At 51.4% G+C, this 24506-nt stretch overlaps 2 protein-coding genes across 4 annotated transcripts in view; both read right to left on the bottom strand.

Annotated features, from left to right (window-relative positions):
* The window catches only part of Tcf25 (transcription factor 25), a 35387-nt gene extending 31841 nt beyond the window's left edge, over positions 1 to 3546 (bottom strand). For 2 of the 3 annotated variants that reach the window (XM_021219978.2, XM_021219979.2), the window contains exon 1: positions 3142 to 3543. In XM_021219978.2, the coding sequence (XP_021075637.1) occupies positions 3142 to 3333 (192 nt within the window). In that variant the 5' untranslated portion in view covers positions 3334 to 3543. Of the gene's footprint in view, positions 1 to 3141 lie in introns of all 3 variants that reach the window. The other variant, XM_021219976.2, reaches the window with a different exon arrangement.
* A 3915-nt stretch (positions 3547 to 7461) lies between these two features.
* Spire2 (spire type actin nucleation factor 2) overlaps positions 7462 to 24506 on the bottom strand; it is a 38890-nt gene continuing 21845 nt past the window's right edge. Inside the window, exons 3-15 of the mRNA XM_021220449.1 lie at positions 23269 to 23625; positions 21135 to 21212; positions 20856 to 21020; positions 20029 to 20115; positions 19537 to 19660; positions 18273 to 18442; positions 17510 to 17699; positions 15728 to 15843; positions 13705 to 13839; positions 13427 to 13494; positions 10130 to 10157; positions 8221 to 8336; positions 7462 to 7804 (exon numbers count right to left, since the gene is read on the bottom strand). Coding sequence (XP_021076108.1) covers positions 7582 to 7804; positions 8221 to 8336; positions 10130 to 10157; positions 13427 to 13494; positions 13705 to 13839; positions 15728 to 15843; positions 17510 to 17699; positions 18273 to 18442; positions 19537 to 19660; positions 20029 to 20115; positions 20856 to 21020; positions 21135 to 21212; positions 23269 to 23625 — 1857 coding nt within the window. The 3' untranslated portion in view covers positions 7462 to 7581. The remainder of the gene's footprint in view (positions 7805 to 8220; positions 8337 to 10129; positions 10158 to 13426; positions 13495 to 13704; positions 13840 to 15727; positions 15844 to 17509; positions 17700 to 18272; positions 18443 to 19536; positions 19661 to 20028; positions 20116 to 20855; positions 21021 to 21134; positions 21213 to 23268; positions 23626 to 24506) is intronic.

The raw sequence follows: 24506 nt of genomic DNA, 5'->3' as shown, positions 1-24506 counted from the left end.
AGCATAGGGGCTGGTGAGATGGCTCAGTGGGTAAGAGCACCCGATTGCTCTTTTGAAGGTCCGGAGTTCAAATCCTAGCAACCACATGGTGGCTCATAACCATCCATAACAAGATCTGACTCCCTCTTCTGGAGTGTCTGAAGACAGCTACAGTGTACTTACATATAATAAATAAATAAATCTTTAAAAAAAAAATCCGCACAGATAGACATGGACACTGTCCTGAGGGGCGGCGGTACATCAGTGAGCAGCCAAGTCTGTTCCTAAGGAACATACAGACTAGCCGTGGGCGACAGTCAGCGTACACAGAAGAGTAGCACAGCCTGGCTGGTGGTAAGTGCCAGGGGGAAAGGAAGGCGAATGAGGATGGCTGTAAATGTAGGCAGATGCTAAGAACAGACCTTGTTCATATCATATCATATCATATCATGTCAGGTAGCCCATTCAAGGGGAGAGGAAGTCTCACATTAGCGTCTCAGCAAAGGGGACCGCAGCCAGACGGGGGAGGCAAAGGGAGGTCAGGGTGGCTGAAACAGTGAGCAAGATCACAAACAGACGAGGTCGGGGAGAACTGTCTTAGCGTGGCAGACACCTGCTGGGAATGGAGAACTGCCACTGTGTACTCAGGACAGACTGAGCAATGGCAGCAGTGCTGAATGCTCCCTGTGACCTGAGTCAGATAAAGGGGTCTCGCTCTGTCCCAGCACTGTACAGATTCGAGGCACTGTTAGAATCTCTACACATGTTAATACCTCCTCGAATTCTGATGCTAATTTCCTGTAGCTAAGCAAAGACTTTGGGAGACTGAGCATTTTGGTTCTCTAACTGGCAATTGTTGAAATCTCCCCACCTGTCTGCCAAACTGTAAGGCAGACGACCCATATTCAACATCAAATATCGAATATTTCAGAGGCCTTGAAAAAAACTACGCTGTGATCACAGGTGCAGCCTCCCTTTGTATCAGGCGTCTACTACCACGGGTCTTGGTTCTGATCTGTAGATGACTCCCTGGTCCCAAACGCCAGTCCTCTGGAAAGGCAGCAAGGGCCCTTCACCACTGGGTTGTATCTCCAGCCCCTCCCCCCCCCCCCCCCCCCCCCCCCCCCCCCCGCTTGCCTACCTCAGCAGTGTGGGCTAAGCTAGTAAGTCAAAGAAGCAGCTGAGCAGTCTGGGCCCCAAAGGTGGCAAGACTGCCAACTGCGTGACATCCAAAAAGGAGGCCACTGGCAGTTTGTGAGAGTGTCAGGGACGGGACAGAGGGAGGACAGGGAGCCGAGGCTAAAGCGGAAAGCCGCAAAGAGCCAGGGACAAGTTCAGGAGAGCTGTAAACTCTTTAGGGCTAATGGTCTCAGATTCCTAAGGTCTGAGAGTGAACACCAGCTGCTGTCGAGGGAGGAATCCCAGAACAAGGAAGGCTACAGATGGTGAACGGTGGGATGTCTAGGCTCTGCTTTGCAATCACCTCTTAGAGAAAAGGGATTAAAATTATATTAAAGGCATGTAGAGTGCCGGAAACTGGGCCGTGGGGGCATACAGGTTATTTGTATTTCCCTAATTTTTGTGTATGTTTAAAATTAAACACAGCTGGGTGGTGGCGGCACACACCTTTGATCCCAGCACTCGGAAGGCAGAGACGCAGCATCTCAAAGTAGTCTACAGAGTAAGTTCAAGGACGGGCAAGGCCACACAGAGAAAGCCTATCTTGAAATAGAAATGATAAGCAAAAGTGCATCTAAGAAAAGTAATCGTGCAGGGACAAGAAACAGTAGGAATGGGGGATGCTCTCAGGTTCAAAGTCAGAGGAGGTAAGAGAGTTCGGACTGTACCAAGGAGAGACATAATCCACCGCCGCCACAGACTACAGGGCGAATCCCGTCCTTTCCTTACTGGAGAATCTCTGAACCAAACTTCTTTTTTTTTTTTTTAATATTTTTTTAAAGATTTATTTATTTACTATATGTAAGTACACTGTAGCTGTCTTCAGACACTCCAGAAGAGGGAGTCAGATCTTGTTACAGATGGTTATGAGCCACCATGTGGTTGCTGGGATTTGAACTCCGGACCTTCAGAAGAGCAATCGGGTGCTCTTACCCACTGAGCCATCTCACCAGCCCTGAACCAAACTTCTAAAATGTCTGTGACATTTTCCACACCAGTCAATATCTGTGCTAGGAACTTTTAAACCTGCTAACTGATAAAAAGCTGGGGACAACTGGGGGTAGTGCTGTCTTGGGTGCTGCGACAGTAGGGTCGGCATGGTTTCCTATCTGCGACTTAAGGAAGACCCAGTACTTCCTCCATGTGTCCCAGTTAGCCTGAGAGTCTCAGACACATTCCATCTTTTTACTCCCTCGAAAATGGCCACGGACACCCTTACCATATGTGCAAGTTGGAGATACAAAACAAGGAAGACATTATCTGCCCACACATGAAGTCAGGATCATAATTCATACACACACGAAACTGCAGATCCAGTAGTCAGTCGTAAGGAAAAACACGGGGCTCAGGACTGCAACCCATTTTTCTGTTGCGAGGGATACGATAAGCTAGGTCCAGCTAGCTGGGACTCACAGAAGTACTGTGACGAATAAACCGAAATGTTTGCAAAAGAGAGACCTCCCTCAAGTCGCAGAAAGGAAACCATGCCTACCCTACTATCCACCGCCCGGGACGGAACAACGCTACTCCCTCAGTGAAACCTAGACCCAGCTGAACCCCACCTCCCACTCGCCATTCTCGCCATCCACAGTGCCCCTCCCCTTAGCTGTCTCTAACGTCACCGCCCCGCCCTGCCCCCTACGTCACGTCACGTCTCTGGACACTGCCTCGAGACACGCCCTATGCTGCAGCAAAGTCCTGTCACTCAGCCCCTTGTCAGCACCCCCGCTGGCCCTTAGCAGCCCCTTCGCTCGGCATTTTCCTCCACCTTCCACTCGATCTCGGACGGGGAACACGGCCCCCGGCTTGCAATTCAGCACGGCCTCCTCACCCCACCCACCCTGCGGCAGAAGGCCCGCCTTCCCCGATGCGGCGCAGTCCCTTCTCTCCGCCCACCCGACTGCAGTCCAGACCCAACTTTGTGCCCCTTCGCATGACGTCATGCCCCCACCATCCCCCCCCCCAGGTTGCCCAGCTCCTCACCAGCTCAAACCGGTTGTTGACACGGACTCCTTCCTTCCCTGCACCCCCGGGGCGCCGGCCACCCAGCCCCGGTTTTGGTCCCTCTTCCTCTGCGTCATCGTCATCAAGGAGGACAAACTGCAAGGCGTCGGGCCCTAGGGGTTCCTGGCCGCGCTGTTCCCCCCTCAGTCTCCGGAGGGCCCGGCGCGACATAGGACCCGACAGCCTGATGTGGGCAGAGGGACGAGGAAGAGCAGCAGAGTGGCGGCGCCTGCGCACTTGCGGCGCGCTGGCGCAAGATTGGCGTGTCGCGTTTGCGTGTCGCGGCTCTCCGGAACTTCCTCCCAATTCCCCGCGGAGTCGGGGAAGGTGCAAGGGTGGCCCAGGGAGCTCTCGCGAGAGTCGGGCCCTAGCGGCGGCCGGAGTGCGGCTCTTCGGCTTTGGAGATGGCTGGCTTGCAGAAAGCCGGCTGTGCGGCGGGCAGCAACGCGCAGGCTCAGAGCGCTGCACGCCACGGACGAGATTCCCGGGGGCGAGCGGGGCGCGGGGGGCAGGCGAGGAGGGAGCGAGAGCACGTGCGCACGCCGCGAGGCCCGTGTGCAAAGACCTCTGCTGTGACCGGAGCGAGGGACCCAGTCCCCAACCCCTCTCTGCTAGCCTACCCATGCGACTTGTCCGACGTCCCCCACCTCCACGTTGCTACTAGACTGCAAAGGGACAGTTTTCGCCTTAATAGAATCGATCTAACTTCTACCAGACGGGATATCTCCTCTCCACGAGGTGCACCGAGCCGACTTAGGTGTTAGGGTTTGCTTTTTATTGTCGCGAACGCAGCAGGGGTGGCCATGTTACAGGGGTATTGGGTGAGGGGAGAGCTGTTAGGTCTGAAGTCAAGGTGGCAGCCCTACCGACGTGTATTCTAACTCAGGAAGATTTTCACAATAAGGACGTAGGGACTCTCGGCACAGGTCTTTTCTTTTCCCATGTTCTTTTTGTTTTTGTTTTTTGAGACAGCTTCTCTGTGTAGCCCTGACCTGGGACTCGCTTTGTAGACCAGGCTGGCCTCTGCCTCCCAGATTTGGGAGCAAAGGTGTGTGCCACCACAACCGACTTTTTTTTTTTTTTTTAAACAAAAACACCACCTGTCTTAGTCAAGGTTTCTATTCCTGTACAAAATATCATCCAAGAAGCAAGTTGGGGAGGAAAGGGTTTATTCAGCTTACACTTCCACACTGCTGTGCATCAGCAAAGGAAGTCAGGACTGGAACTCAAGCAGGTCAGGAAGCAGGAGCTGATGCAGAAGCCATGGAAGGATGTTACTGGCTTGCTTCCCCTGGCTTGCTCAGCCTGCTTTCTTATAGAACCCAGGACTACCAGCCCAGGGGTGGCACCACCCACAAGGAGCCCTCCCCCCTTGATCACTAATTGAGAAAATGCCTTACAGCTGGATCTCATTCATGGAGGCATTTCCCCAACTGAGGCTCCTTTCTCTGTGATAACTCCAGCCTGTGTCAAGTTGACAGAACCAGCCAGTCCACCACCCAAAACCACAAGATCTTGCTGTGTAACGCTGGCTGCCCTCGAGCTTACGGAAATCCTGTTTCTGAAGAGCTGGAATTACAGAGCTACTCCATGTCTAGTACCCATTTTTTATATACACTGTTGGAAAACTTTCCTAGACAAGTCAGGATTGAGTACCTTCAAAGTAAAATGAGCTGGTGTTGGGTTGGACCTTTTCCCAACTTGAGAGCAGGAGAGGGCTGCGTGGGTGTGGAGTGAGCTAACCCAGTCACCGCTCTTAAAATCCAACTTCGTTCTGGGGGATAGATCTCCTTTTACAGGTGAAGACTTGATGAGCTAAGTGCCCCAGAGAACACCCAGTTTTGCATTCATGTGACTCCCAAAGTTCAAACCGTGTCGGCGGTTGGCAAGGACAGAGAAGGCGGGCAGGGCAGCATCCCTTAGTTCCTGCTCTTGTGTGAGCCCGCTGTCCCGCTGTCCATGTGCTCCACTCCACTCTGCCTCCCCCAGGAGTCTTGGTTCCTCCCTAGGTTGGATGCTGAGCCCTCTGCCCACACTATGCCCCCACTTTGAAGTATCTTTGGGTACTTTAAAGTTGATGGTCCACAGCTGCTGTCTCAAGGTGCCCATCCCCCCAGCCCTCTTCCCTTCGAGCTGTTAAAAGTTGCAGCTTCTTCCACATCAGGCTCAACGACACCGCCCTGACTATTCAGGACCAGGCTAGCTTCTGTGCCATCCATGATCAAGTGCTGTGGCCAGCTTACACAGGCCAGTAGCATTACCTTTGAATAAAGTGGCAGGTCTTAGTCTAGAACTGCTTCTCCTGAGACACAAGTCATGGACCCTGAAGGATGGAGTTGGCCTTCCCTGAACCACTAAGCTCCAAATGTGTCTCCCCGAATTGCTGCAGATCTGGTCCTTATGGAGGTCTCCGTTCTAATCCACTGTATTTGGCATTGTCTCCAATAGATGAGGCTGAGGCTAGTGCAGTGAGCCGACATGCAACGCCAAGGGCCGTAAGACAGAAGGACAGGCAGTTCTCCTGCCTAAGCAGCCTCCGGAAGTGGTTGTAGGGCACTGGACAACCCCAGGCATCACCCTGAAGCTCAGCTGGGTGGTTCCCAGGATGTGAGTTTATTGCTTTCGTTTGTGTTGTGTGAGGATCAGAACTGGTGACACCGTGTTTGGAGTGTGAGCTGGATATGTGGCTGCTTTCAAGTCTGTAGATCAACAACTGTACGTAGTTCCTGGCAGTGGCTCTCCATGAGAATACTACACAAACATGAGGGGGTTTCTTGTTTGAGAGTTCACTATATAGCTCAGACATCTGCAGCTTGCTACATAGCCCAGACTAGCCTCAAACCAGTGATCTTCCTGATGCTAATTCCCAGCTGCTGGTTTAACAAGCGTGAGCCTCCATAAGTGGTTAAATGAGCGTTGTCATTGCTGGCTGAGTGACAGTACTGATTCCTGACCTTTTCTGCCTGTTCTTTTAAAACAAAACAAAGGGCTAGAGAGATGGCTGCCCATTGGTTAGAGTGCTTGCTGCAGCCCAAGCAAAGGAACTGAGTTCAGTTCCTAGCACCCACGTGTGACTCACAGCCACCCTCAACTCCAGTTTGATAGCTCCCATGGGCTCCCGAATGCATGCAGTTTACATAAATTAACTTAAGTGAACATGTAACCCAAGTAAACATATCTTTTAAACTTGAAAAAGTCAGAATACAAAGGCGGTCTGTGAGGTGCTAAGATGAGTCGGTGCCGGGAGCTAGCTGCTTTTATTAGGTGTTCTAATTTTAAAGATAACTTGCGCAGGTCCATCTGTCACAGCCATGTGCCCATGGTGTCTCTTCTAGTCCTGAGCAAGCTGTTAAGAGGCTGGAGTCAGCCAGCAGGGCTCAGTTAGCAGGCTTCAGCTGAAGTTCTGGCATGTTCTGAGATAAGCAATCAAGTGTCTTTACCTTACTGAGCCTTTCTTTCCTAATCTGTAAGATGGGTTGACAACAGAACCCTCCCCCTTGTGGGTGCGCCTGAGTCCAGGGGTCGGGACTGCCTCTGGGCTTAACGAACACGACCTCACCATCATTTGGCAGAGTAGCCATGCTGACCTCCAGAATGCATTGTCCGCAACCGTGGCAGATAACATGACATGCAAGCCTATGGCAATGGTTGCAGGGTCATTGACTTCCCCTGATAGGAAGCAAGTCACCACCCCTACCCCTCCCCTGCTGCACCATGGTCTTGGTATAGGAAGTAGAAAATTGGCTGGGGGTATGAACTACAGGGATGCAATTTTCATGGGTGATAATCCATGTTGGGATGGGGCTTTGCGGTGACGCGTTTACCTGAGAGTCGCTTATGTTCCCGTAAGTAACCTCTCACTGTATTACAGTAATCTCAATAAACCCATTGGTTCGTCAAGCTGACTTGAGAGGAATCCTTTCTTTGGTCTGTCAGTGCCGGATCTGGATGCTCGTCCTTATCTCCCTAGGAGAAGCCACGCAGCGAGACCCAAGAGCGAGCCTGACCTGGGGGCGCCTGGGCTTCTTCCCAGCAGAATCCCACACACCCAGGGGCCTCCCCAGTGCTTCTGAGGCTTGACCTCCTGAAGCACAGCAGAGGTGGACCTGATCCTCAGGTCCACTCAGGCAAGAGAGGCTGCCACACACTTACTACTGAAGAGGACCAGGGCATGGGCAGGGAAGCTGAGCTCTCCATTCCCCAACCCCTCCCAGCCTTCCCAAGGAGTCCTGAGAGGAAAGGAGGAGGGTGAGTCCTGGAAGGTGAGTGAATTGTAGGGAAAGAGACAATGTATATAAATATAAATATAGGCCATATATATATTATAAATGTATCCATATATGTATATATGTACATGCGCAAGGGGGAGCTGATGGCAGCTGTGTTTCAGGATGGGGTGCGGGGAGGCCATCACAATAGTCATTGGAAGTTGAGAGTCCTGGTGTTGGGGATATAGAGGGACTGGGTCTGGCGGCTGCGTCGTGGGGTGGCATTGAGGACATCCACGCTCTTGCGGCTGGAGCACACGACATCAGCCACAAAGCTGGTGCAGTCACTGCAGACATCCTTTAGGACGCAGCCATGGGCATAGATGTGGGGAAATTCCTCCTCCACACTCCGCCACTTTGGTCCCTGCAGGGATCTAGAATGGAGAGATGCCGGGAAAGAACCATGAGAGGAGAGAACCCTACTGGGGCTAGGATCTCCCAGAGGCCTTGTCCTGCCACTTCCGAATCCCAAACCTTGCTTTCATGTCCACAGCCACCCCTCACCTTCCTCCTCCTCCTTCTCTCCTTCCTCATCCACAGGAGTCTTGCGGAGCACACCCGGCAATCAATGTGTGTCCCTACAAAGGCCCTTCCTTGACGGGCACTGAGGTCCCGAGCCCAGACCGTCCCGACCACCCAAACTCAGTTTCCTCCAACTCCGCCTCTGGAGCCAGTGACGTGACTTGTTCCTTGGCTTGATCTGCACAGGTCTGGGAACCTGCCCCAGTTTCCCAGTCACTTTCAATCCTTCACTACCACAGGATACCAGCAACGAGCCGATGGAACCTACTGGAAGGTGTCTCTCCTCAGTGTTGGCGTGGCTTTGGTAGTTGGCACCCTCTGAAGACTCTCAAAGCCAAGTGTGTAGACGGGGATGTGTCCGTACTTCTTGGAAGGCATCTTCATCTGTGACACAAGGAAGGGACAAGGTTCCTCAGCAGCCACCTGGCACGCCATCCTCCCCACACCCCTGGGGACTAGAGGCTGAGAGGGGTTGCCCTTACATTCTTTTTTTTGTTGTTGTTTTGTTTTTTTGTTTTTTTGAGACAGGGTTTCTCTGTGTAGCCCTGGCTGTCCTGGAACTCACTCTGTAGACCAGGCTGGCCTCGAACTCAGAAATCCGCCTGCCTCTGCCTCCCGAGTGCTGGGATTAAAGGCGTGTGCCACCACGCCCGGCCGTCCCTACATTCTTACATGAAGACCTAGCACCAACACATGTCCTGCTTATCCAAACTGTGACTTCAAGAACTGTATCTTTTTTTTTTTTTTTGGAACTGTATCTTTTTATACCACAAAGGGTGTGATTTTAGGTTCTGAATGCAACCATTACTTCACACTGACAAGGATGAAGTGTTCCTGTGGTCCAGGGACAGATTATAAAGATGTTGAGAGGGCTGGTGAGATGGCTCAGTGGCTACTCTTCCAGAGGTCCTGAGTTCAATTCCCAGCAACCACAGGGTGGCTCACAGCCATCTATAGGGGCATCTGATGCCCTCTTCAGGCAGGCGGGTGTATATGCAGCAGAGCACTCACATTAAATAAATAAAATTAAAAAGAAAAAAAAGAAAACATTAAAAAAAAAAAAAGGCCAGGCATGGTGGCGCACGCCTTTAATCCCAGCACTCGGGAGGCAGAGGCAGGCGGATTTCTGAGTTCGAGGCCAGCCTGGTCTACAGAGTGAGTTCCAGGACAGCCAGGGCTACACAGAGAAACCCTGTCTCAAAAAAAACAAAAACAAAAAATAAATAAAAATAAAAAAGTAAAGACGTTGAGAAGAGTAGGTTCCTCTTTCTAAGCTGAGGCGCAGTGATCAGGACACTTCCAAGGGTTTCTGTCCATTGCCTCTGTGTAGAGGCATGTGTTCAAACGCGGCCTGGGTTTACTGAACAATTTTCAGAAGGGGAGAGAAAAGCCGTGTCTCCGGCCTACTCACTCGATGCTTAATGCTTTTGCTTGTTTGTTTTTCCTCTCTGCATCTGTGAGTTCTGCCTGTTAGGCACCGTGTACGTACAGTGCCCCGGGAGACAGAAGAGGGTGCTGGATCTTCTGGAACTGGAGTCACTGGTCAGCTGTCACATAAGTCCTGGGAGCCAAATCCAGGCCCTCTGTCACAGCAGCACGTGCTTTTACTCTGTCAGCCATCTCTCTGGCGCCTTAGTGAATTTTAAGACTACTTCTGAGGACTGGGCAAGGTGGTGTACACCTATAATCCCAGCACTCGAGAGGCAGAGGCAGGCAGATTTCTGAGTTCAAAGCCAGCTTGGTCTACATAGCCAGTTCCAGGCCAGCCAGTGCTATACACAGGAAGACCTTGTCTCAAAAATCTAAAATAAAATAAAATACTACCTTTGAAGGTTTTAAGATGAAAGGTTTTGAAAAATTGTAGTCTTGGCCAGGCATAGTGAGTTCCAGCTCACCCAGGGTTATATAGTGAGAGGCAGTCAGGAGGCAGAGACAAGAGGAACTGAAGTTCAAAGTCGAGAGAGTTTACAGCCAGCCCAGACTTTATGAGAGACTATCCTACGATCAAAGCAAGCCAGCATGCGAGTTGCGGTCTTGGAAAAGAATGAGAGGGGATTCCTTCTTAGAAGACACTGGATGAAGGGCCTCGTGGGGGGTGGGATGGGGTCTGCCCAACACTTCCAATTGGTGTCCCATCCTACTTCACCAAGACCAGAAAGGTTCCCCCAAATCCTTACCTTTACGCTACAGGAAGTGCACACAGCTCTGGAAGGAATAGAGAAAAAAACTATGTCAGTGGTAAGGAAGTGTGGAGAGGAGAAACCTCCTCCTCCCATCATATCTGACTCAGCCATCATCACTTCAGCCAGAGCCCAGTCACCAGGTGCCTCCCTTTCATCTTACCCCACGTTCTTTCATCTCCCTGGGATACTCATTCACCTCTGCCCTTATCCCTCTCGGGACTCTCTGGGCTCCAGTATTTCTGGAGCCTTTCACCACAGAAGCACCATCTAAGTAGAAAGGCTTCAAGTACAATGTCCAATTTTATACAGCAGTTAGCATTTTTTTAAAATTCCCATATTCAACTTCTGAAGTAAATGCCTGCTAGGTGCGGTGACACAGACCTCTGATTCCAGCACTGAGGCAAGAGGGTTATGAGTTTGAGGCTATCCTGAGCTACATAGCAAGGTCCTGTTCCTCATTAAAAAGATAACAAATTCCTTCTTGTAAAAAGTTGACCCTAAATTTAGATAACCATTCTGTAAGATCACAATAAAACATGTGATTCATTACAATGAGATGTACAAAGAAACTATTCTATAAATGTCCCGTGGGCTCTTCTCCATATTAATGAAGGTTGTCAAAATTCCTTTTCAAAACAATGGATCACGCTCCCTGGGAAGGATGCCCTATAATTAATTTGCCATCAATAAACCCCTAGGTTGGGGCTAGGAGTGTGGCTCAAGAGAGTGCTTGTCTACCATGCATAAAGCCCTCGCCCTATGTTAAATATCCAGACTGAAGATGGGGAGGAAACCCCTGGGTAACCTAATTTTATTTCATTGTAGTCACAGAACATATTTTGTATGAATTGAGTATTGAAGGGTTTTAGGTTTTGTTTCCCCCCAGTTTTTTGAGACAGGGTTTCTCTGTGTAGCCCTGGCTGTCCTGAACTCACTCTGTAGACCAGGCTGGCCTCGAACTTAGGGATCCACTGCCTCTGCCTCCCTAGTGCTGGGGTTTAAGGTGTGAACCACCACGACCCAGCTGTAAGCTTTAAAGATTTATTTAACTGTATGTGTTATGAGTGTTTTGCCTACGTTTGTGTGTGTACCGCATGTTCGCCTGGTGTCTGTAGAGGTCAGAAGAAGGCCATCAGATCCCTTGGCACTGGAGCTCTGAAGGGTTGTGAGCCACTGCGTGGGTACTGGGATTCAAACCAGGGTCCTTTAAGAGCAGCAAGTACTCTTAACTGCTGAGCCATCTCTCCAGCCCCCCTGCTTACCCTTTAAAAGACAGCATCTCAAGCAGCGCTTGGAGGCCTCAAACTCCATGTATAGCCAAGAGTGACCTTGAATTCCTGATCCTTCTTCCTCCAGCTCCCAAGTGCTCAGGCTCCAGGTGTGTGTCCCCATGCTCAACTTGAACTAAATACCGACACACACTTGTGATCCAAGATAATAACCTTGGTAAACGCCCCACGTACAGTCCACAAAAAATGTGCACTCAGCCACTGTCGGGTGGAACATTTTCAAGCACGTGCCCGATCTCCATTTCTGTCTATTGGTTTTATTGATCTTTGAGTAAGAAGTGCTGAGATCACTAAATGGGAACATGCACTTATTTTTCCTTGAGGTGGCATAATTTTTGCTGCTTGTTCTTGGAATCTGTTATGATTATTAATAATACAGATTATGATTTTTTTCCCTTAGGGAATGAACTGCTTTATCACTGGAAATAGTCTTGGCTCTAAAATCTACTTTCTTCATTGCTTTTGGTTTTTTTGGAGACAGGATTTGTTCTCAGATTCTTGTCAGTTTTCCTGTCCCAGATTCCTGAGTTCCAGGATTACAGTTATGAGCCACTACATCTTAGCTCTGGGTCTTGCTTTTTTTATTCAAACTCAGAAGTGTACAACTCAGGCATGTCCAGACTTATTTAACCTTTATTTTTATTTTATGTGTATGGGTGCTTGCCTGCAGGTATGTCTGTGCACAACATTCAGTGCATGCAGAGGTCAGGTGATGCACTGGGACAGTTGATAGTGGTGGCCTTGTGAGAGCCAGGAATCAAACCCAGATCCTCTGCAAAAGCGGTGCGAGCTCTTAACCATTGACACACCTCTCCAGGTCGCATGTTCAACCTATTGGCATTGCCATCTACAAAGTTTACACTTCAGTTAGAACAATAAAAGTTCTACTTTGTAAACTCACAGTTTTTGTGTCAGGTTACAGGCATAGCTATCTTGGACAGCATGCTGGCAGGTTAGCTATGCCAGCATAGTCTACATTTTAGTTGGGTTATTTAGGCCATTTACAGTTAATGTAGTAGCTGGACAGAATTGTGTTTATGTTTATCATCTTGCTATTTTTTACGCATATATTTGTTCCCTTTTTTTCATTTTTTGCTTTCTTTTGAATGGAGTTATTAAATACGTATTATTTTTCTTCAGGCTAGCTCAGTGTTTGGAGTACTGGGGTTATGCGCATGTGACTGCTCCGTGTACATCTCTAAGGCAGGCCTCCAGGACTCTCTGTGTTACACTCTCCTCTCCCACTCCTTTTCTACAATCTCCAGCCACCCTAGCCTCCTACCCCAGGTCCAGCTGATGAAGACAAATATCCCCGGGCTAGCACAAGCTCCCTGTCGGCTTCTTACTGTTACCTGATATTGTTTTATACCCCCTTTTAAAATTCTTTGGGCCTGTTTCAACTAGAAAGTGGCTGTTACCTCATTTTGGCTAACCACGAATGTCCCTTCACTATTTAAATCTAACCTAAGCCAGTTTTGGTGGCACATGCCTTTAATCCCAGCTCTTTGAAGGCAAAAGCAGGCAACCCTCTATGGGTTCCGACCCTGGTCTACATAGTGAATTTTAGGCCAGCCAAGGCTACATAGTGAAACACTGTCTCAAAACAAAACAAAAACAAGCAAATAAATCAAAATAAATTTAATCTAAATGAGGCATGGTGGCACTCACCTATAGTCCCTGAGACTCAAGAAACTGAAGCAGTCAGATCATGTTTGGGGCCAGTCTGGGGTACACAGTAAGACCCTGGCTCAGAGAGAGACAGAGACACAGACAGAGGCAGAGGCAGAGAGAAGAAAACACTGAGCTGGCTGGATGTGGTGGACATGGCCCTATTAGACCGTCTGCTGGCTGTGGTGGACATGGCCCTATTAGACCGTCTGCTGGTGTGGTGGACGTGCCCCTATTAGACCATCTGCTGGATGTGGTGGACGTGCCCCTATTAGACCATCTGCTGGATGTGGTGGACGTGCCCCTATTAGACCGTCTGCTGACAGAAGCTCACCTTTTGCAGAAGAGACAGGTGGGTGGCCAGGAAAACAGGGCAAACTTGGCTCGGCAGCAACAGCAAACCTGCAGGGAGAGGCCAGGTTAGAGCACGGTTGTGTGACGGCCCCCAGAGGCCAGGTTAGAGCACGGTTGTGTGACGCCCCCATCCCACCTCCCACCCCGAGCCAGGCCCAGTCCCAACACGTCATTCCTTGGGGCTTCTAGCCAAGCACGTGTGAGACTCTCCGTTGTTCAGGATGGCCCTGCCCTGCACCTAGGGCATCCGAGTCTTACCTTCCCCCTCTTAAGGCTGCTGAAGAGCTCCTTGTCCTGCAGAAACCTCTCCATCTCCGCCTTCACCAGTACCCTCCGCACGTCCACCACCTCTTCCACAGTCAGAGCCAGGCTCTCCACAGGGTGGCTGAACTCCTGTGGGCGAGGGAGAGGGTCCTGCTTGCTCAACACCCTGGGGACCCCACAGTTAACCTAGTCTCAGTCCTTACTAAAGCATGGGTGTCAGCTCATTCACTGCTGGGGGCTGGATCTGCCTCAAGGAGGCCCTGCTACTGCGGTAAGGTTCTCCAGTCCCATGGCCCCAGGACTCTGTGCTTGTCCTCATTAACCCCATCCATACTGAAACTCCATCCCACTGGGAAATACATACTCCATATTTCCCCCTGGAGGCCTTTATCACTGAATCAAACTAACTTACTTTCTTTCTTTCTTGAATCAAACTAACTTACTTACTTTCTTTCTTTCTTTCTTTCTTTCTTCCTTCCTTCCTTCCTTCCTTCCTTCCTTCCTTCCTTCCAAAAGATTTATTTATTTAATGTATATGACTTCTGTTGCTGTCTTCAGACACACCAGAAGAAGAGCACCAGATCCCATTACAGATGGTTGTGAGCCACCATGTGGTTGCTGGGAATTGAACTCAGGACCTCTGGAAGAGCAGTTGGCGCTCTTCACTGCTGGACCAGCTCTCCAGCCCCATCACTGAATCTTTCAGTCTTCCTCTTCCCTGATCTGTACTGTCCCCGGGGCCCTGGGCATGCTCTGCCTGCCTGACTCTGAGTGTGCTCTTCAGGACCCAGGCAAGCCATCTGCCCTAACTGACACTATGAGTGAGTGAGTTATCCTGGCTTAATATAACTCTCAGCAGCAGATCTTCTAAGCCTACTTTTTCTGTAAAATGGGGTTATTTCAGCTCCTTTGAGTCAATATAACATACAATCCTCAACATGGCCACACAACTCAAAATGCTAGCTGTTGTTCACAGAGGTAGGGTGGGGAATTGGGTGGTTTTTTTCTCAGATGTGCAGTGGGTACAGCGCCAGGAGTTTGTCATGTCCCACCCCATCTGAGGCATCAGGACTCCCAGCTTCTTCCTCGTGATATTTATGACCGGGAGCTCCCCCATCAAATGCAGAGAGATTAGCAGCCACCTCTCAGGGACTCAGGCAGGTTCTTTGGATTTTGATAGCCTGCCTTTCAGAAAGTGCGTTTTGAGATCTCAGCACTGAAAGGCCACTATGGGACTCATGGAATTTTAGAGCATGTTCCTCCCTTCCTTGAACAAGAAATGGGCCTTAACTTTGTAGCCATTAAGAAATGGCTACGGGGCTGGTGAGATGGCTCAGTGGGTAAGAGCACCCGACTGATCTTCCAAAGGTCCGGAGTTCAAATCCCAGCAACCACATGGTGGCTCACAACCATCCATAACAAGATCTGATGCCCTCTTCTGGAGTGTCTGAAGACANAAAAAAAAAAAAAAAAAAGAAAAGAAAAGAAAAGAAATGGCTACACAGGGCTGGTGAGATGGCTCAGCGGGTAAGAGCACTGACTGCTCTTCTGAAAGGTCCAGAATTCAAATCCCAGCAATCACACAGTGGCTCACAACCACCTGTAATGAGATCTGACACTCCCTTCTGGTTGTTTACCCATTTCCTCATTTGGGCAGCAGTAGCTATTAGTTCTTCATACAAACAACACAAAACTCATGGGACCCAGCAAGTCAAAGTCCCAGCCAACAGCACACTCCCTGAAAGACTGTTCTGACCCCAAGTACAAGAGTTCAGGGTTCATTGTCCGTCCTGACCGGCTAGAATTAAACAAACCACTTGAGGCCTCAGTGTCCTTCTAAAAGCCAAGTCTCTGCAGTACCAATGTGTACCAGCAAGTGGCAGCAAAGAACAATCTCACCAGCACCAGGGACAGGACCCTGGGGAACCTGGCCACATATACATCCTCCTCTTGAGCACAAAGAAAGGATGAAGCTGATGCTGAAGAGGCCACCCAGGCAACTTTCCCTGTCACTTACCAGCCACAGGTGTCTGGTATCTGGTGCAGAAGCCTCAGGTTCATCCACTGAGCTCATGCTACTGGGCAAGGCAGAGCTGGAGTGAGGCTGGGACTGGCCACTCACAGGACAGAAACCTGGAGGGAGAACACAGGCCCGTGAACACCACCTGGCAGGAGGTGCTGTGCCAAGTGGACAATGGGGACTGCATGTGTGTCCCAGTGGGGATGGCCAACAAGCTAAAAGTCAAGCGGAGAGCTGGAGAGCTGGCTCAGCGGTTCTTGCGCGAGGGGCAGGGTTCAATTCCCAACACCTACATGGTGAATCACAACCACCTGTTCCGGGATCCAACACCCTCCCCTTACCTCAGCAGGTACCAGGCACACATACATACACACATACATACACACGGTACACGGACATACTAGCGAAACACCCATACGTATAAGATAAAAAAAGTTTTAAAATTAATTTTAAAATTTTATATGGAAGCTGCAGGAAAGAAACTCACATTCCTCCAGGGTTTTCACTTCCTGGTGTCAAAACATGTGCAGCAAGTTGCACGCAGTGCTGAATGAACATTGGGTCAACGGTCGCTGTACATTAGCCAGTCATGTAAGAGCATGAGGCTGAGCTCTAACCACTCGGAGACATGGGACTCCTTTAGAGATGAAAGTGACTCACGGGGTGTCACTGCCTGACTCGATACAGCTACACAGACTTCTACTAAATCCTCTGGGTTGTTTGGTCATGTTCCCGGGACTCCATTTCTAACACTGACCACTCTAGGCAAGTCCAGCCACCAACTGACAGGACTAACCCTGTGCAACCAGGCCAGCACCTCTGCTTCTAGCTTAAGTCCTCTGGTGGGGACAGGGGCTGGTGACAAGGCAGATGCTTCTAGAGCCACCAAAGAAAGGAATAAAGTGTCAGGCCAGCTTTCCTACTGTACCTCAGAATGCTGATAATAATTATCTCCAGGTAGCTGAGCTGAGAGAATTGGAATTCTTTCTTTAAAAGATTTACTTTACTTTCTTCTTCTTCTTCTTCTTCTTCTTCTTCTTCTTCTTCTTCTTTTTGGTTTTTCGAGACAGGGTTTCTCTGTGTAGCCCCGGCTGTCCTGGAACTCACTCTGTAGACCAGGCTGGCCTTGAACTCAGAAATCCACCTGCCTCTGCCTCCCAAGTGCTGGGATAAAAGGCGTGTGCCACCACTGCCCGACTTTTTTTTTCTTTTCTATTTTCTTTAAGACAGGGTTTCTCTGTGTAACCTTGGCTCTCCTCGAATTTGCTTTGTAGACCAGGCTGCCCCAAACTCAAGAGCCTCTGACTCCGAGTGCTGGTATTAAAGGTGTGCGCAGTTGCGCCGCCCAGCGTTATTATTTATTTTTAGTCTATGTGTATGAATGAACGTATGTGCACCACTTGTGTGCCTGGGGCCACAGGGGCCAGAAGAGGGCGTTGGATTTACTAAAACTCGAGATGGTATGAGTAACCATGTGGGAGCTGGGATCTGAACCCCCTTTCTCTGCAAGTGCTCTTAATCACAAAGCCATCTCTCCATCCCCCAAGGGTTCAAGTGCTTTAGAAAATATTTCTCAGTGAATACTGGCGGGTTAGTCTCAAATGGAAAGTAAGGGTGCCGGCTTTAGGTGGAGACAGGCCATGCACTCTCCCTGCAGGGCACAGCTCCACACCTTGGGTGCTTGCCTCCTCACAGAAGTCGTGAGACGGAGGCTGCAACACAAAGTCCGTGCGTGGGGTGAACGTGAGAAAAGCAGGCGCTGGTAAAGGTGGTATTTACCCTGGTCTCGGCTGCTGGGCCTCCAGGAGTGCAAACTGCCTGCTCTGACCCGAGGTGGCTCCGCCCCTCCTGGGGGCTGAGTGGCTGACTGAAGGCCAGATGCCATCTCACTCCGAAGCTGAGCTAGGTCATGTTCCGAAAAAGAGCGGTCTCGCTTCAGTGCCACCTCTCCACACGGGGACTCTTCTTCCTGAAAGCACATCGGGCCAGGCCACCTCCTGACTGCTGCCCCCCTCACCACCGACCCCTCCCGACCATCACCTCTAGTTCTGTCCACTTTCTCCATGTCCTCTTGCTCATCCTTGGACCAAGGCAGTGAATCCAGGGGAGCTCACTGAGCCCACTGAGGCCCTAGGCTGGCCTCTATACATCACTAGCTCTCTGGTCTTCTGGACCAGAAAATCCTGGAGAAGGCAGCTCTGCAGGAGGCTGGGCCCTCGGAGATGGCCAGCACTGAGGTCCCCTGTAATCCTAGGGGCCAGGGAGCCTCCCTGGGACCAGCTCCTCACGTCATCTGAGGCTGCTCAGGCTGCTCATCTGGCCACGAGAAGAAAACAACTCCCAGTTTTAGCCTTTGTGGTTGTGCTGTTCAGAGGGCTCTGTCCCCCTGATTCAGGGTATTTCTGAGCTGAAAGTTAGGGAAGGGGCAACCTGCCACCCAATAGCTAGAGGAGGCCTACTCAGCTGACCCAACAGACCCTGTCCTGTTAAGCCTTTCCCGGCCCTGTCAGCATGATCTTTTGAAGGATCTCTATTCTCTGACCTCGGACGTGTTCATTTCTTCCATCTCTGCTAGGGTGGGGGCTTTGAGCAGGACCCGGGGCCGTGGGCGCTGACTCCCGCTCCCGGTATCGGTGACAGACAGGTTGATGCAGGAAGTGGACTTGATGTCCCCTGAGCAGGCGTTGAGGATGCAGGGCAGAGAGCCAAACCCTGAAAGCAGGAAAAACAAGGCAGGGGTGGACGGTGAGTGGAGAGGGGGTCAGCACAGGTGGACGGGGAGCAGCAGAGGCAGGGAGGCCGGGGCAGGGTGGATGTGGGTCAGAGAGGGCAAAGAGCACAAAGCCAGATTGCAGGACAGGCAAGAAAGACAGGGGGGACAGAGCAGGGGTGGACCATGGACCAGGAAGATGTGGAGGTCAGCAGAGGAGTAGACAGTGATCAGGGAAGACAAAGGGTCCAGTGTAGACATGGACAGTGATCAGGGACGACAAGGAGGCAAGGAGTGGAGAGGAAGTGGGGAGGACACAGCGGCCAGGGCGGGAACAGATGTTGAACCGGGAGTGGTGGGATTTAGGAGGCAGAGGTAGGCGCCTCTGTGAGTCTGAGGCCAGCCCTGTCTACACAGCATTCCAGGCCACCCAGGGTTACACAGAGAGACCTCCCCACCCCCTCTCGGAATACATAAAAAGAATAGGTGTTGAACTGGGGGGGGGGCAAGAAGGACAAAGCAGTGGATGCTGAGGGAAGAGAGGAGTGGACGTGAGCGGGAGGATGGGGAGGTGGTGCTGGGGCGGACAGTCAGGGGCCGGCATGGACATGAACGGCTTCATGAGCACCACTTGGTTTAATTCTCCACTCAGAAGGGGGACCCACAGGCTGGTCATCCATTAAGGAGTAACTCTGGCCTCGAGAGGAGAGCCACCCAGGCTCCCAAGGGCCCTGAAGAAGCAGGGCTGAGCCCGCCAGCCTCATTTTGCAGGCCAGACCAGGTCTCAGACACTGAACACACACCTGGCGGCCAGTCACTTAGAAACTTGACTTTCATTTCATTTGTGTCTCAAATGTTGAGATTTGTCATCCATTATAACAACACATAAGGGCAAAAAAACCAGATCAGCACCTGGAGTGCAAGACTGCTTCATATCTATAGGTTCGCAGGCTTACAAGAAAAAAAAATTACAAAAAAAATAAATAAACTTAAGGAGCTCTGAGGGCTAAAAACAATCCCAAGATTTGATCTGTGGTCCTAGCCAGGTCTACTGGGGGATGTCTTCTCTCCCATCATGCACCCTGTCCCCGCTCACCACGGCCTCCCAAGTGCTGGGCCCCTACTGGACGAAGCCTCTGCCCCTGCTTGATCTCCTCCAGGATCTTCTCGTGCAGTGTTCTTTGCTTCTGTGGCACAGGGCGAAGTCGTCTCTCTGAGACCTGCCGCAGACATGACACACTAAGTGGGGGGACAGGAGGGGAAGGGGGTGACATGGCACCCTCTGCTCTAGGGAAACGCTGGAGTCGTCTGGGAGACTCGGTGCTACCTCTCAGTAACCCAGAAGGAAGTACTGCCCAAGGAAGCTTTGTGCACACTTGGCGTGGGGTATAAATGGCCAAAAAGTCTCCCCAAGAGGAAGAAGATATAGACCCAGAAGCCCCACGCTGAGGATCACGCCCAACCTTCCAGCTAACGGACACAAGAGCCCCCAATGGCATCCCTCAGAAGGCAGGTGACGCCCCCCAGGTTGGTCACGGGAGAGCAGCAGGCCCCACAATATCTAGAGGAGAAGGTGTAGAGCGGGTACCTGCTTCAGTGGAGGCCGAGAACGAATGAAGTCCAGGATAAGTTCATGTGCGTCCTTCTTCACCCTGGGAGGGATGTCCCCGTCGACCTGCCAGGAGGAGCAGGGCCATGCTGAGCTCGCAAGGGCCAACTGCTGGTGCTACGGTGACCAGGGTGGCTCACCCACCTTTGACTAGAGCCTGGGCTTCATAGCCAACTTCTCTCCCTTGACCTCTGCTCCCTGGGACCCAGCTCTTCTCTAACAGGTGCAGAGCAGATGCATGGGCCACACCCAGCGGTGGCTATGGCATTCAAGGCCTAACGAGTCCTACACTCAGCTGCCAGAGCTACCTGAACCAATGCTTCTTCAGGGAACGGAGCTGAAGGGCCCATCTCGTGGGTTGTTTTGGGCTGGAGAGATGGCTCAGCAGTTAAAACCACTGACTGTTCTTCCAAAGGTCCTGAGTTCAAATCCTAGCAACCACATGGTGGCTCACAACCATCCGAAATGAGATCTGGTGTGTCTGAAGACATTGACAGTGTACTTACATATAATAAATAAATAAATATTAGAAAAAAAGAGAATGAAATGAACTTCTTTCTATAAAATGTTAAGACTGATACCAATGCACATAAGGCTGTGCGCATGTGTGTAAAATGGAAAAAAACGTGACTGGCTCTAAGGGCCCCTCCTGATCCCCAAGAACCTTCTTCCTGTCCTAATTTAAACTCTGATCAAGCACAAGCAAAGGGACAAAGGCGGCCAGCTGCGAGTGAAGGGTGCGGCAACCAGGCCAACAGAGGGGAATGGGAAGGGTCGCTGCAGAGGACGACAGGGCCGTGGCTCACCATGACCTTGCGCAGTTTATAGTTCCTGGCACGGATATCCTGCATCAGCATCTCGAAGGGGGTGAGCTGGAACTCGGTGGGCAGTGGGTTGAACTCCTTCTCCTGCACCTTCTTCAGCTTTACCCCGTGACGGAGCTCCCGCATGAGCTGGACCCACAGCCGGGCCTGACCCAGGAAACAAAACGGCCGACCTCAGCCCTGGCACTCATGACTCTCCCAGCACGAGCCCCTCTGGGTGACCTGTGCTCTCTGTCCCAGGCCAGGAGGAGCGCGTCTTACCCAGTCTGTGTGTCCCAGGTGGTCAAGCTCAGCCAGCGGCTTCTCCCGTGGCTCCTCCTCCCCCAGTTTCTTCAGCATCTGGGACCATACATACGGCTAGTTAGTGTGGAAGTGGCAGAAGGGTGGACACAGCAGGGCCCTGCGAATCCCATCCAGCAGGAGGCACTTCCCTACCACACATCTACCACTTGGCCAGCTAGAAAAAGACACATGAAGGCGCCCGACCCAGGCTCTGGGAAACTGTCCTTTGGCTTTGGAATGGCACAGGGGACTTTTTATCTCCTCTCTGGTCACGTCTCTTAAGCAGGGCCTGAAGAGAGCCTAGTGCCCACATGACACCGGCTCCCATCTGATCTACATGTCTCGGAGGGACACAGTCCTGCACAGGACACCCCCCCTCCCCGTTTCCCTCCAGTTCTCAGTTCACCCAGCACCTCAGGACACCCTAGCCAAGCCATGAGCCCACCTATTCTCTTGGCTTGCTTGTGGCTGCTTCTCTATGCACAGCCCAAACTACAGACTAGCGTCTCAGTGGCTGTGTCTGCTCCCTTAGCTGCTGTTCTAAGCCTACAGCCCAGCGTAGTGTGGCAAGTGTATGTCTTCAAATAAGGGTGGAATTGAGAGCAATCAGATGACAGGACGAGCTGCCAGCAGGACTTAGGAAGCAGCCCGGATATAAAGTGTTAACATCACAGTAAGGGTCTGGGGAAGATTCCAAGGATTCAATGGGAATTTGGGGGACGATGCTGGACTTACTGCCTTGGTGGCTCTGGGTCTAGGCAGTGGCCAGGGGCATCTGTTCTCACGAAGTCCTCACCACAGAGAACTCTCTACCCTTTAGAAGCTCCCACCCCCTAGGACAGAGCCAGCTAGTTACCCTGGTTTTCACCCCAAGCTACTTGCCAAACTGCTTTGAGACACACTATTGTGTGGGACTCCTGGGGCAAAGGGGATGGAGGCTAGCCACAGGGAACATAGTCACAAGAGTGTCTCTAAGATGCCAGGGAGGAGTGGAGAGGGGAGGCGGGAGCAGGGCACTGACTCCTGGGAGCCTCCCAAGGTTGGCTATGTGGTAGTTACAAGTTGAGGATCAACCGGCTCAAGCCTAAACTCCTTTACTCCAACACCCCTGGAGCCCATGCCGGTTCCAGAGGGCCAGGATGCAGCTATGACCCCTGTAGGCTACAGGAAGAGATCCAGCACAGAAATGGGCAAGGTGGAATCACAGATCAGCATCAACTCACTTAAAAACAAGCATCTACCGGAGCCTGACAGAATGACGTGAGCCTCACCTGACCTCTGCCAAGCCCTCCCCCATCATCAGTAGAATGTTGGGGAGGGGCAGGGCAGCCTACTTCACAGAAAAAAAAAAAAAAATGGTTCTCTTCAAGCAGTAGCAAGGTCTTCAACAAAGAATGGATACAGTCAAGGGATGTCCAGCCCTAACTCTGTGTTCTAGAGGGAATCTAGCTCAGGAGCCTCTAGACAGGCTCCGGCACTGGGCCTGGGAACCCTAACTCAGAGGTGGCGCCTGTTCGTTTTTTAGGACCTAGAACTACCAAAGGATGAAGGAGGACTTTGGCAAGGACAGCAAATGCCCCGAAGAGTCTCTCACCTACCCACCCCTACAGCTCTGAGCCCATGGGCCTGCCTGTGCGGGTCTGCAAGGGAAGAATAGCTACTTCCTCGTGTGTCTTTAGCATCACATTTTCCAAAGGAACTGGGGCTCAGAGAGGCCAGCCGGTAAACAGATCTGAAAGTGAGGTCTGGGAGGGTAATGGCTAATTTAGAAGAAACGGGGGTAGAAACAAAGGCTAGGAGCCAATTTTGATTTTCTTCTCTGAAAACCCGGGGGAAAGAAGGCATCAACTTAAAAATGTATGAACATTTAGGACAGTGCCAGCTTGGGGGAGGGGGAAAGTTATAGGTATTCTGTGAAGGTACAGTCAGGCACCAAGGATCTTAACCCCTGTTGGCCGACCAAGGGCAAACCCCACCACCTCCTTACTCCCATCCCCACCGGATTTGTATGCCCACCTCCCATCCATCTCAGTCTTTCCAAGTCTAGCACCAGCCCCTCCCCCAGGGTCCACCCAGCAGCAGTCCAACCACTTGCAGCCCACATCCTGCTCACCTCTTTGGCTTCCCTCACTCGGGCCAGGAAGGCACGAAGCTCCAGCGTCTCCACAAAGAGAGCTCGGCATACTGCCTGGTAGTGGGCCTGGGCGCCATGGGGGTCGGTCAGGCGCGAAGCACACAGCCGCATGGCCTGGGCAAAGGTGCGCACAGCTCGGGGGCCGCCCTCAGCCTCCTCCTCCTCTTCTGGACCCACGTAGCCCTCATCCGCTGCCCCGCAGCTGCTGTCTTCGCAGTCGCTGTTGGCCATGAGGTCGATGAGCCTCTCCAGCTGCGGGCTGAGCTCTCTCTCTTCATTCTCATCTAACCCCCAGTCCAGCGCACGGTAGATGGCAAAGCCCAGCGACTGCACCATCTAAGGGACAGAGGTGTCCTATGGTCATTCTGAGCCACGAGGGTACTGGAGCCCGCCACCAGCAGCACCCACAACCACAAGACCAATGAGATGCCAGACAGAATGAGAGACAGGGAGAAGAGATCTCAGTGTAGCTTTGCACAGGGGAATCATCGAGGCACAAACTATGTACCATTGTTAAAAAAACATTCACCAAATTGCACAGCCACTTTAGAAAACAGGAAAATCCTTACCGATATGCACTGAATATGAATCCTTACCAATATGGGCTTCAGCACCTTCCTTTCCCAGGTATTTAACCCAAAGAAATGGAACAGTACGTCCACACCAGACTTGCTCATAAACTAGTGAGGTGCACAGACGGCTTGCTTCTGCACCCTCCCGTAGAAGTCCCCAGCACCCCTAGGATCTCTCCCTCAGCAAGCATGGTAAGGCTTGCTTCTGCAGTTTGCCTCTACATTGCCCCTCGGAAGCCCTGCTCCTCTCTCCCCCTTGCAGCAAACTTGGGGGTTCATTCCACCTCCCTAGCGGCTCAGGGGACCCAAGGAGCCTCGAGTGCCAGCCCAAGTAAGACAAATGACAAGAACTCCTCCCCTTCAGTGGTGCCAGGCCAGCACCAGGCCAGATAAGCAGGTGCAGCTGGTGCCTGTCCCTGAAGACAGGAGATTAGGGTCCCATGCTTAAATCATAGAAAAGACAGAATCAGAGGTCACAGTCAGTCATGGCCGACCACAAAACTAGTTCCTGAGAGCCCCTCAAAAGGCACTCTTTAATCCCCCTCCAGCCTCGCCAACCCGCCTCCCTTCCCCTTCACCCTAAGCATTCAAAAATGTCTACCTCCTCTGTATATAAGTGTTAAAGCACCTGAGCTGGGGCTGGGG

The sequence above is a fragment of the Mus pahari genome, chromosome 20 (assembly GCF_900095145.1).
Source record: "Mus pahari chromosome 20, PAHARI_EIJ_v1.1, whole genome shotgun sequence".
NCBI classification, from domain to species: domain Eukaryota; kingdom Metazoa; phylum Chordata; class Mammalia; order Rodentia; family Muridae; genus Mus; species Mus pahari.
The sequence above is the reverse complement of the archived record's forward strand: the minus strand, read 5'-3'. Positions and strand labels throughout refer to the sequence as shown.